Below are 13,061 nucleotides of genomic sequence, written 5' to 3'. Positions count from 1 at the left end.
CATAGAACTGGGTTCACAAAAAAAAGACAATATAGTTCCTTTTAAGAATTATTGTTTCTCCAAGATTTCTAAAAACACATTGTCGGTTTCTTAAGCGCCAGCGTGTGAACAACAGCATTACTAAGAACAGACAGGCAGCGAACAGGGAATTCTTAAGTTTGTTCTCTTGCTCTGAATCAACTTTGTGCAAAGGAATCTGCAAATCCAATAGACAAATAGAATGTTTGGGATGTGAAGTAGACAGATGGGCATTGGCCATTTATTTCCTTGCGATTCTCTGAATCACATATTTTAATATCTGCATGTTAGATTCCTCCACAGTGTTTCCTGTATTGCAATGATGGCTACACTTAGACGGTAAACACCCCAAAGTTGTAAAAAGTGCTATAGAAGTGAATATTTTCTTGTTATGGCAGGGCAGTGTAGAAAGTTTTATTCTTTCTGCACATAACCTGTGTTTTACCTGCTGTGGGAGTGTTTATGGGGTAGTGGAGAGGGAGCTTTATTCTGTATCTAAACCATATTGTAACTGCACTGGCTGTATTTGATGCGACAGTGTAGAGAATTGAAGATGGATTTTATAAATGAGAGGAAATGAAGAACATTTCTTTTATTTTCTGCTCTAACAGTTTATAAAACCATTCCAGTAATGAACTGAGTTGGTGGCTGATCTGAGTGTAGATATTCAGCTCAGACTGTAGCTGCAGGGCGCTGTGTAAGTTTGCATGTTTCTGTGCTCAGTGTGGTTTGATGGTTTCTAAGCCCACAGCTTTCAATGTGTTTTTCACTTGTAAATTGTGACTTAGGTCATTTGGGCGCTCGCTTGATAATTAGAATCTGCAACATGACCCCCAAGCTTCCTCGGTATTGAATTCAAACCTCTTTTTTTTTGTTTTTATTCCAATTCAATCCAATCAAATCCAATTTAGAGTCTCAACAAGTTGAGACATTCCCGATCCAAGCTGACAAGACAGGGCTCTCATCTCCTGTCTTGGGCTTGATCTACATGATCCAAGCTGATTGGAGTAGGTATTGCACCTCCTTCAAAGCTTGGCCTGATTTGCATCTTAGCCAAAAGGCTGTAATGCTGCTTTTAAAAATTGCTTCAAATGAAGCTGAAATGTAACCTAATGGCTTCAACCTAGCACAGCATGTCGATACTACCCTTGATCTTAGCCAAAAGGCCGAAAAGCAATCTCTTGGACATGTTGAAATTTTCTTTAGGGACATGACTGCCCTATCAGATGCACCCAGGGCAGTCAGAAGAAAGGGTTAGAGAGAGAGTAAAGCTCTCACATGTTGGGTGGCACGATAGCACAGTGGTTAGCACTGCCGTTTCACAGCTCCAGGGACCTGGGTTCGATTCCCAGCTTGGGTCACTGTCTGTGTGGAGTTTGCACATTCTCCTTGTGTCTGCGTGGATTTCCTCCGGGTGCTCCGGTTTCTTCCCACAGTCCAAAGATGTGTGGGTTAGGTTGATTGGCCATGCTAAAATTGCCCCTTAGTGTACTAGGATGCTTAGGTTAGAGGGATTAGTGGGTAAAATATGTAAGGATATGGGGCTAGGGCCCGGGTGGGATTGTGGTCAGAGCAGACTCGATGGGCCGAAGGGCCTCTTTCTGCACTGTAGGGTTCTATGATTCTATGATACTGTCACATTAAACATATGAATTTCTCTTCAATGTTTCTTTGGCTTTGGCACAGATTTGTTACTTCAGAATGCTGTAATGTTGACTTAACCTAAGTGCCTTGAAGCTCAGGGAGAATGAGGAGTGGAAGTTCTCTGTAACTCTGAAGGGGTGACCAACAGAATCCCGAGACAAGCAGCACAAATGGCCACTTATGGTACGAGACTGAGACTGACTTAAAGATCAAGGGCTCACACACCATTCTCTGGACAACCTTGAAGTCCTGCTCAGTTTTGAGCTAAGCTCCTGACTCTTAATGCAATTCATTATCTTGACTGCCTGCCGCTCCCACAGCAATACCATCGAGTCTCACCTCTACCTCAGTATTTTTTCTCAGTTATGTAGGAATAAAAGGCATTTAGCCCTTGCATGCTTTGAGTATGTAGGTCAATAAATACCAGAGAAAGTGCTTCACTTGTTACACAGAACACAAAAAACACAAAATCTCACTTATAGAAAGTACATTTAATGTCCTAAAGTGCTTCATAGAAATATTATCAGATAAATATTTGATTCTGAGTCACATATTTGGATTGGCAATCAAGAGCTTAGTCAAAGAAGTAGATTTTAAAGTGACATAAAGGAGAAGAAGGAGGGCTAGAGAGGTTCAGGGAGGGAATTCCACAACTCAGAGCATTTGTTGCTATAATGGCCTTTGAGGAAGTGTTGGTGAACCACCTTCTTGAATCACTGCAGCCTGCACTGTGAAGGTGCTCCCACAGTGCTTAGAGAGGAACTAGGATGTAGGGGCGGCATGGTGGCACAGTGGTTAGCTCTGCTGCCTCACAGCACCAGGGACCCGGGTTTGATTTCCTGGCTTGGCTCACTGTCTGTGCAGAATCTGCATGTTTTCTCCATGTCTGCATGGGTTTCCGCTAGGTACTCCGGTTTCCTCCCTCAGTCCGAAAGACATGCTAGTTAGATGCATTGGCCATGTTAAATTCTCCCTCAGTGTACTTGAAAGGTGCCAGAGTGTGGTGATAGGGGATTTTCACAGTAACTTAATTGCAGTGTTAATGTAGGCCTACTCATGACACTAATAAAAATAAACTTTAAAGATTTTGCCCAAATGATGCTAAAGGTGATATATGTGCTGGGCAGCTCCGCATTGAACTGGCTTCCTGTACCTGCATTGGAGTGAAGTTACTTTGCTCATGTATTCCAGAGCTCAACTCATTGCTTTGCTGATCTTATGAGCTGTCCAACTGTAACTTTGATTGAGGGAGAGGTAAATCAAGCAAAATTACACAAAATGCTTGTGTGCCATACTTCTGAACATTGAATGAAATGCTAATTTGTATTGCAGCAGAATGGAGAAAGGGTGACCTGAGGAGCAGCTGTGGATGGTGCTGTGGAAATTGCAGCTTTAAACCACCCTGGATGGTATGTGTTGGAGCTGATGTTGGAGAACGAGCAGAAGTAAAAAGTCAACATTGTCTTTGACTAGAACTGGTAATACAAAGGTTGACAGATGATGTCACAAGGTATTGGAAGAAGCCAGTTGCACCTCTCAATACAGTAGCTGCTGAGCAAGATAATGGAAGGTACGTCTGGTGTATGAGATCTGAGATGTGTCATTTTTAGAGTTAATGAGCAATAACGGTCCATCCCTTCATTGAAACATTTCAGGATATTCCTCCTTGGGACGTCTAGATCAGTGGCTCTCAACGAAATATGCCACCAAGAATGATTTTAAATGATACAAAATTCATGTAATTAAACTAAAACCAACCTTTTCTTCAGTTTTGTGGTTGGTATCTCCAAGTTCCCAGTAAGGGAAAAGACAGAGAAAATAGGAGGAGTGCCTCAAATTTCTTTGACAGTATAGAGGTGTGCTGTACAAAAGGTTGGGAACTACTGGTCTATACACTTTAGGATTGAAAGATTGTCTTGTGATTTGGCAAACAGGACCTCAGTTTAATGTCTCATCTGGAAGACAATACCTCTGGGCAATGGAGCACCCACTCAGAACTGCATTGAATTGTCAGCCTAGATTATGTGCACAAGTACTGGAATCAAGCAGGACTTCAATCCACGGAAAATAGTTTTATGAGGTGGTATGCATATTGCTCAGCCCACCCCCTTACAAAAGTCAGTTCCAAAATGATGAGTGGGTTGCCAATTCTCTCTTGTAGGAGGTGGTCATTGCCTGGCACTTGTGAGACGCAAATGTTACTTACCAGTTATCAACCCAGCCTGAATGTTGTCCTGTTCTTGCTGCATGTAGGCACAGTCTGTTTCAGTATTTGAGGTGTTGAGAATGGGATTAAACACTGTGCAATCATCAGCGAACATCTTCATTTCCAAGCTTATTTCGGAAAGAAGGTAATTGATGAAGAAGCTGAAATTGGTTGAGCTTCAGACAACCAGAATCATCCCCTATTGTGCTAGGCTTGACTCCTGCCGGTGGAGAGTTTTCCCCTAATTCCCACTGATTGCATTTTTGCTAGGGTCTCCTGATGCCACACTCAGTCAAATATTGCCTTGATTTCAATGGCAATCACTCTCACCTCTGCAATTCAGGTCTTTTTGGATCACACCTATAATGAGGTTTGAAATCAAGTGACCAATGCAGAACCCAAACTAAGCATTGGTTAATTGGTTATTGCTATGTGAGTGCTGCTTGACAGCACCGTCAATGACACCTTCCATTACTTTACTGAAATTGAGACTAGACTGATGGGTGAGCAATTGGTTGGATTTACTTTCCTGTGTTTTGTGGTCAGACATACTTGGGCAACAGTGTTCGGTAAAGGCAGATGTTGTAACTGTACTGGAACAGCTTGGCTGGGGATAAAGGGGGGCTAGTTCTGAAGCACAAGTTTTCAGTACTACAGCCAGGCTGTGAACTGGTCCCATTGGCTTTATACAATGCCTTCAGCTATTTCTTGATATCATTTGGATTGAATCAAGTTGTCTGAAGACTGGCATCATCTATAAAAGTTGGGGTCACCCTGCTTGGCACTTCTGGCTGAAGATGGTTGGAAATGTTCCAGCCTTGTGCACTGACTTTTAACCTTATTTATGAAATGACCGCTGAGAGTCTGAATTTTCCTTTTCCATCATGTCTTGTGTACATTGTAGGTATTTGGATCAACAGATATCGGAAGCAACTGGTAAAATCCATCAGTGGGCCCTTTTTGGAGACTATAATCCGTTACATGAAAAGGCAGGATCTGATCAGTGCTGAAGAAGTGAATCAGATTCAGGAACTGAGTGCCCTGTCAGACAAAGTGAAGGCAGTCATTGATGTTCTGGCTGGTAAAGGGAGCACAGCCTCTGAGTCATTGCAGACCTTTATAGAAACCACTAATTCGCAGCTGTACCTTTCAATAACCATATATGGTAAGGTGTTTTTTTAAATATGAACCATTCCTATTTCCTCAGTACTGTGGTCATCTGGTCTCCTTGAGTTTAGAGGCTAAAAAAACTGATCTTGGGCTGACATCAATAGAGCCTGAGTGGCAGTGGTGTTGTCACTGGACTGTTAATCCAGAGAGCAAGAGTAATGGTCTGGGGACCTGAGTTAAAGTTCCACCAGGGCAAATGGTGAAATTTGATTTCAATAAAAATCTAGAATTAAAAATGATGATTATGAAATCTTTATCAATTGTTAAAAAAACCAACTGGTTCAGAAATGTCCTTTAGGAAAGGAAATCTGCCATCCTTACTTGGTCTGGCCAACATGCGACTCCAGATCCACAGCAATGTGGTTGCCTCTTAAATGCCCCTGAAAAGGCAGAAAATGCCACTCAGCTCAAGAACAATTAGGAATGGGCAAAAAAATGCTGGCCCATCCAGTGACGCTAAATCTCATGAATGAATAAAAAAAAAACAGTATCTCTTCCCAGCAAAATACAAAGGCAACAAAAGAGGGCATCAAAATTCATTGACATGGAGGAGGCAGAGGAAGTTGGAGAGAGGGCTGGAGAGGGGAGTGAACTTGGGGAAGAGTGCTCCTATACAAGCAACTCAGCATTTCCTGAATAGTGAATTTATAAATGGAGGCACCAGTCATACAATTTGGGTTTATAAATTAAAGGAGTTTCAATATTATTAATAATGTGGATCTTATGCAGCTGAAGATTAATTTACTTGTGTTATGGTTCAGGTTAGAAACTCCAAAATATTTCATAAAACCTGCCTGAACCATAAGTTTTGCATCTTGAATTTGGCTAGGATAAGCATGATATGTTTCACTTCAGGTATGATTCAAATGACCCAGCAGGGAGCTTTTATCAAGGAAAGTTTATTTAAGAATATAGTTAACATGTATGGTAAGAAAATTAGCAATGGGTTTGATCAATTACAAACAAGAAACAAAACAACCGCTATAATGTATAACTCAATGAATATCTCTCATGTGTTCCAATTAAAACCAAAACCCATAGACAACTAAAAACCCTTTTCACAGGTTTAACATAGCTCAGTAATGCTCACTTAATACTGGAATCTAGTTCCCTGGTTGAATGCTGATTTCAAATAATCTTGAAAACTCAGAGCAGCTTGTAGTCTTCAAAACACCATAACATAGATTTTTTACTGCAGGATGGCAACCAATATGTGCTTTTATCTAACTGGTAAAAGTTTCAAAATAAAAACAGAGACAGAGAGAGAGAGGGACTTGATGCTGTTAAACTCCATCTTACAAACTGAAACTGAGAATGAAATCCCTGTCATCTGAGCTCCCCACAATTTTTTTCTCCCCTCACAATGACATGATCTAAGGCTCTGAGCTACAGAGATAATGACTTCACAAAGAAACACCCCTTAAAGAAACACTAATGTCACACTGGAGAAGTTGTCATTGTACCCAGGGACATGCAGACTACAAGCAGACTGGGTATTTTGACTGAATGTTAAGTTGCCAGATAGACTAATGAAGCAAACAGCACCTGCACAGATACTGCAACCAGGATATTGCTTCTTGTAGTGACAGGAGGAGCCTCTACAGGAATCAGTGTTGTAATTCCTGACCTGATGTTGAGGCTTGACCTAGCTGACTTGCGATGAAGTCCTTTAAATGTACAATGGGAAGTTTCATTCAATGCATAGTCAGCAACTGGGTACTTTGTCAACCGAGGGACTGAAATTCATTTATCTTCTAGCATCTCATATTGTTCCCAGTGCAGAACAACAGAATGGATCTGTTTTTCAGGCTAAATGGGATATAAAGTACAACAGAAAATTAATAATTTTAGAGATGATATATCAACAATTTGAAGTATTTTGAATGGCATGTTCTCCTCCTCCTTACTTCCTCATTCTCTTTCCCATCTCTTCCCTCTCCTTCCTAGCCTACTTGTGACAGTAATAAATAAACTTTAAACTCATTTTGCTGCTTCTTTCCCCCTTCCTCCTTTCCATCTATTTATCTGCCTGCTGTTTGCCTCCACCTGTTTCTCCTCACCCCTTTTCCAATTTGTCCACTTACTGTCACTCTGAGTGTTGGGTCAATGTGTTCACTCTATAACAGATTACAGTGGCAGGTCCGAGTGCTTTAAGTTGTTTGGTAAAACCACTGATGGTAAAAGCTGATGTCAGTGCATCTTGAGCGGTTTGGTTACTTGTGCATGTTGATCAACAGGTCTTCATTTCAATCTTGTTTGTTTTTTGTTTAAAGAGCCAATGGTGCAGAAACACATCGAAGTCCTGCAGAGCAGGTTTGGGAGTGGGAATGAAATCAGTGCAGTGTGTGAAACGTCCTCCCTGGAAAGACTCACCAATCTCCTGCTAATTGATGGGCTGACAGACATCCAACAGAAAGAGCATGATGTCATGCAAACTGAGGCCACCAGAGGAATGAAGAGCAGCCCAAAACATGTCTCATTGGACAAGCTGTTCCTGCCCCTTTCAAGGGTTAATATTCCACCACGCATTTCATTAACAGTTGGGGTGGCTGGAATTGGTAAAAGTACTTTGGTCAAAATATTGGTGTACAAATGGCTGAAGGGGGACCTGTACAAAGATGTCACTTTCATATTCCCCTTCATGTTTCGAGAGCTGAACTCCTTTGAAAGGATATCTGCAGAAAAGCTGCTCAAGTTAACCTTTCCCCACATCACTGAAACTAAACACATCCTGAATGGGACGGCAAAGGTGGTGTTGATCTTTGATGGACTGGATGAGTTCAAGTATCCACTGGAGTTTTCAAACCCCCAGACATGCACTGATCCAAAAAAAGACATACAGATCGACAACTTAATCGCCAACATAATACGGGGCACCATCTTCTCCCAGGCAACTGTTTGGATCACTTCACGCCCAACAGGAGCAAGTCAAATCCCTGCTGGAATTGTAGACAGAATGACAGAACTCAGGGGTTTTGGGGAATTGGAGATGAAGGACTTCTTGGGAACAATTTTTGAAGAAAGACCAATGGCTATGCGGGTCTTTTCACATATAAAGGCCCACAAATCTCTCTACATAATGTGTTCTATCCCGTCCTTTTGTCTGATGATTGGGCTGTCACTTGCATACTACCTCAGAATCAGTAATGATGGTCTTAAGGCAGGAAATTTCCCCAGGACAATGACGGAAATCTATACATATTTCTTCAAAATGATTCTCAATGGGGACTGGCAGGAAAAGGAACAGGAGGCACTGAAAATTGATCAAACTTTCAGCAATAACAAGAAACTGATTGTTAACCTGAGCAGGCTGGCATTTTATGGGTTAATCAAACGCAAGTTTGTTTTCTATGAGCAGGACATTAAGGCATATGGCATTGACCTCTCCTCACTGCAGGGAAGTTTGTGCACTAGGATCTTCACAAAGGATGACTCCAATATTTGTACAGTTTACTACTTTACACACATAACCATTCAGGAGTACCTAGCTGCCATTTATTATTACACAGCTGCCAAAAGAGCCATATTTGACCTCTTCACTGACAATGCCATGTCTTGGCCCAAGATAGGTTTCCACAATCATTTTAAGAATGCAGTCAGTAAGTCCCTCCAGTCAGAAGATGGTCACTTGGACATATTTGTGCGTTTTCTCTCTGGCCTGCTGTCACCAGAAGTGAACCGATTGCTGCAGGGCCTGCTCCTGACAAAGGATGAGCACAACAGCTACCGAGCAGCAGTGATGCACCACCTGCAATGTTGCCTCAATACTGACTACGTCATCTCTTCAAGAACAGTCAACGTCATGCATTGTCTCCATGAACTCCAGCACACCGAGATCGCTAAGGGGGTAGCAGACGCCCTCAGAACAGGGAATCTGGCTGGGAAACTGACCCCCATCAACTGCTCTGCTCTGGCTTACCTTCTGCAGGTATCCGAGGAATGTATGGAAGAGACCAATCTCTCCAATTGCCTGAGCTACAATATCTTCAAGAGCTTGCTCCCCCGCCTATTGTACTGCCACAACCTCAGGTACCTGCCCTTTACTGTAAACTAATCTCTATGAGTTTAAGCAATGGATCCCAACTCAAATCATTGTGTAATTGGAGCCAGCACCTGAGGTCTTCTCTGCTAGAAAGGGCTTGAGCTTGGGACCTCAGCTCGTCAGTTGTATGGCCCCCCATTGCTTTATGGGTTGTACTCAGAGACTGAGTAATCAGGCATGGCTCTCTGCCCCCTGAGATACACAGAACATAAACAATAGATTCTGACTGTAAAAATCTCTGAGTGTCCTGGGTACTGTGACTCATGGAGATGCAATGAAAGAGGAAACCAGGCTGGGATTATTCCCCTTAGAAAAGCTGAAGGGGAAGTTTGATAAAGATGTCCAAGTTTGTGAAAAATTTTGTTAGAGAGAAACCAGTTCCACTGGCAATAAGGTCAACAACCAGAGAAGACAAATTTAAGATCATTGACAAAAGAAGTAGCGACGTGATGAGATTTTTTCACGCAGTGAGTTATGATCTGGATTGTGATGCCTGAAAGGGACTAAAAGAAGATTCAATAGTGAATTAAATACTTGAATGGAAAAAAATATGTAGAGGGAAATAGACAGGAATGGGATTAACTGGATAGCCCTTTCGAATAACGAATACAGGCATCATATGACAAATGGCTTCTTTATTATGCTGTATGATCCTATAAATAATATATAGGTACTTGTCCAATATATTGCCATGCAGAATGATATCTTGAGCCCCAGTTTGACTATTTTCTGTTTATGTAATAACCTCCAAGATGTAGTTTATGTTGCTCTTTACTAACTCTCAGCTCCAAAATCAATCTGCTGTCGATGTTGCTAACCCAGTGCTGAAAGTCTACTTTTGTTTCTATACTTTTGTGGAATTATTTGCCACCAGGTAATCTATATGGGTGTAGAGAAGTGGATATAGGGCTGGGGGAGCTTGCTGACATTGGGGTTAGGGTGAGGCTATGGAGTTTTTAAAGAATAAGAGTTTAATGTGTTGGGTGACAGAGGATCAATTTAGGCCAATGAAGGGGTGGGTGATTGCACAGGATATGATACAGGCATATTGGGGTTCCTCGGAAGCCTATTTCTGAAGGCTTCCAGAGCTGTGGAACTGAAGCTGTAGGCAAGTGGGTTTGGTGAAGGGTAGTGAACATCCACAATGGGTTGCACAGAACTTGAAATTTTCGTCTAGTTTGTTTCATTTAGAGTGAGAGGCTTGAGATGGGATTGGCATCAGTGGCAAGGGAACAGAGTCAATGGCAGGGGGCTTAAAGAAATGGTCCTAGTTTACCTGTTACTGAGCTGGAAACTTCATCCATCATAACATTGACCAGAGAATCTGACAGCCTAATGGTGGTTATCAGATTGACAGAGATATTGGTGAGATGGATCTTGGTGTCATCAGCAAATGTTCACTAAATGTCCCTATGTCACATGATGAGGAACAGTAGGGGTTTTGCATGTCCCTGCGCCACAAGAAGTTGTCATCGGCGGGAAGGACCATAAAATTTCAGCCCAATTGAATGTTGTATTGTTGGTATTGGACTGACAGGGTGCTGTATATTTAATTAATGTCTTGAGCTCAGTTGACTCCCCTCCAGAACTCAGACTCTTCTTTAGATCATACAGATTTGAAATGTTCACTCTCTTTCTTTCTCCACAGATGCTGCCCGACCTCCTGAGTAATGCCAGCATTTTCTGTTTTTATTTCAGATTTCCTATATTCACAGCGTTTTGCTTTTGTATCATTGCTGCATATTTCGTGCTTGGCTGCAGGAATGCTGCATTGTTAGAAGCGCTGCTTTGATTGTGTTGGATTTAGGGAGTGCTACATCAATAGAGGTGCTGTACAGAGCGAATACTGCATTGTTAGATGTGTTGTACTGAGGGAGTGCTGCATTGCTGAAAGTGTTGTACTGAGGGAGTGCTGCATTGCTGAAAATGTTGTACTGAGGAAGTGTTGGTGTTAGAGAGTTCTGCACTCTTTGAAGTATTGCTCTGAGGGAGTGTTGCATTTTTGATGTTGGACTGAGGGAGTGCTGCACAATTTGATTTGCCACGTTGGTGGGGGAAGCGTGACTGTTGATATTGTTGATATCAATATTGTTGGTATTGATCTGAAGAGGTGATGCATTTTTGGTGATGGTCATGGAGGTGCTGCATTGCTGTTGTGCAGAGGGGGCATTGCATTGCAAAAATGTTAGGTATGCCTTTCCCTTAATTGCTTCCAAATATACCAGCAGGTTAACACCTATGGACATTTTCTATACTTAAAACACTATATAAATTCAAGTTTATGCAATCTAATTGCTACCCAAAGCAGAGTTCAGCACAGGGAGATGCAGTATTGATGGAGTGCTGCGTTACTGGAATGGTTGGGCTAGAGGGAGGATTGCCTTATCAATATTGCACTGGGGAGGGCTGCATCACTGGGTGTTGGACTAAGGGAGTGCTACAGGGCTGAAAATGTTAGACTGAGGGAATGCTCCATTGCTAGTTGCTTTTGAGTGAGATGTTGTCCCTGATGTTCTTCAGATGATGAACTTGATGGTTGTGCTGACCCAGTGGAGTTTGTGTAGTCAGTGTGAGAGTGCCTCAAGCCTGCAGCAGGAGACTGCAAACACCAATGGCCATGTGGTTGGTAGCTGCCTGCGCCACATCATGGAAACCTGGCTGTATACTTACCCTTGAAGTGGCATAGGGAGTCGAGTGTTTCCCTAAACTCCAATACAGATGATTGACTTGTAACATTCATGTCTTGTAAACTTCACACCAAATGACAAGTAACAAGTTGCTGAATAGCCAGATATCAAGTAACAGTGCTGTTTTCAGCATATAATTGGTGTACTTTATTTACGTTTTGAAGGCTGGAAAACAACCAGTTCAAAGACAATGTGATGGATCTACTGGGGAGCTTGTTGAGTGCGAAGGACTGTCAGATCCAAAAGATTAGGTATGCCTTTCTCTTAATTGCTTCCAAATATACTACCAGATTAATACCTATGGCCATTTTTTATACTCAAAATATTATATAAATTCAAACTACTACTACCACTCCAACTAAACATTCTAATTGCTCCACAGTCAGAGTACAGCACACTACAGCAACTTATTGCAGACATCACACTTCGTATAAACCTAAAATCACAGCAAAAATAACTTAAACAAATACAGAAACGGAAAGAAAGCCACTCATTTCTTCCTGGGTTTTCTAATATATTAAGATAGTACATATAGGAATTAACAAAATAGGAGGCCATCAAGAAAAAGACGATGCCAATAAATTAATTATGGAATTTAGAAGAAATATCTTTACCCAGAGAAGGGGAAGAATGTGGATCTATCACAGGGAGTAGTTGGGGTAAACCACATAAATAATTTAATGGGGGACTGAAAGAGAAAGGAATAGAAAGATATGCTGAGAGTGTGAACTGAGGAAGGATGGGAGTGGGAAGGGGCTTGGGTGGAATGTAAATGCTAACATGGACTGGGGGTGCCAAGTGTCCTGTTCTGTGTTGTATATTCAGCAATGTAATTCTATATAATAGTAACATTTTTCAAACATTTTAATAGATAATTAGTCTATCAAACTCCCTATCAGACCAGCCTAATGCATTTTTATATTTAATAAGTTTGATAACGCATCTTTTATTAGACCATGAGTGTAAAGGAATAGGGACTGGGTTGGGATGACAGTGGGAGTCGGGACTGGGCAGGAAGGGCAGGGGCATCAGGACTGGGCTGGGAGGGCAGCGGGAGTCAGGGCTGGGCTAGGAGGACAGGGGCATCGGAACTGGGGCTGGGAGGGCAGTGAAAATTGGGAGGTTGTGGCCAATTGCTCTGATTTGTACAGGTGACAGTGATTGTTGTATTAATCCTGGTTATGGATGTTGTTTGTTTTGAGCAGCTTAGCTGAAAATCTAATTGGCAACAAAGGGGCGAAGGCAATTGCCCGGTCATTGCTGGTGAACAGGACTCTAACTGCTTTAGAGTGAG

At 42.0% G+C, this 13,061-nt stretch overlaps 1 protein-coding gene across 1 annotated transcript in view; it reads left to right on the top strand.

Annotated features, from left to right (window-relative positions):
- Positions 1 to 3,114: 3,114 nt before the first annotated feature.
- Positions 3,115 to 13,061, top strand: part of nlrc3 (NLR family, CARD domain containing 3) — a 34,695-nt gene continuing 24,748 nt past the window's right edge. The window contains exons 1-5 of the mRNA XM_080206111.1: positions 3,115 to 3,232; positions 4,773 to 5,033; positions 7,312 to 9,067; positions 11,932 to 12,018; positions 12,973 to 13,056. Of these exons, the coding sequence (XP_080062237.1) occupies positions 3,226 to 3,232; positions 4,773 to 5,033; positions 7,312 to 9,067; positions 11,932 to 12,018; positions 12,973 to 13,056 (2,195 nt within the window). The 5' untranslated portion in view covers positions 3,115 to 3,225. The remainder of the gene's footprint in view (positions 3,233 to 4,772; positions 5,034 to 7,311; positions 9,068 to 11,931; positions 12,019 to 12,972; positions 13,057 to 13,061) is intronic.

The sequence above is a fragment of the Carcharhinus amblyrhynchos genome, chromosome 18 (assembly GCF_965287045.1).
Source record: "Carcharhinus amblyrhynchos chromosome 18, sCarAmb.v2.hapA, whole genome shotgun sequence".
Lineage (NCBI taxonomy): Eukaryota > Metazoa > Chordata > Chondrichthyes > Carcharhiniformes > Carcharhinidae > Carcharhinus > Carcharhinus amblyrhynchos.
This window is presented reverse-complemented; position numbering and strand designations above follow the sequence as displayed.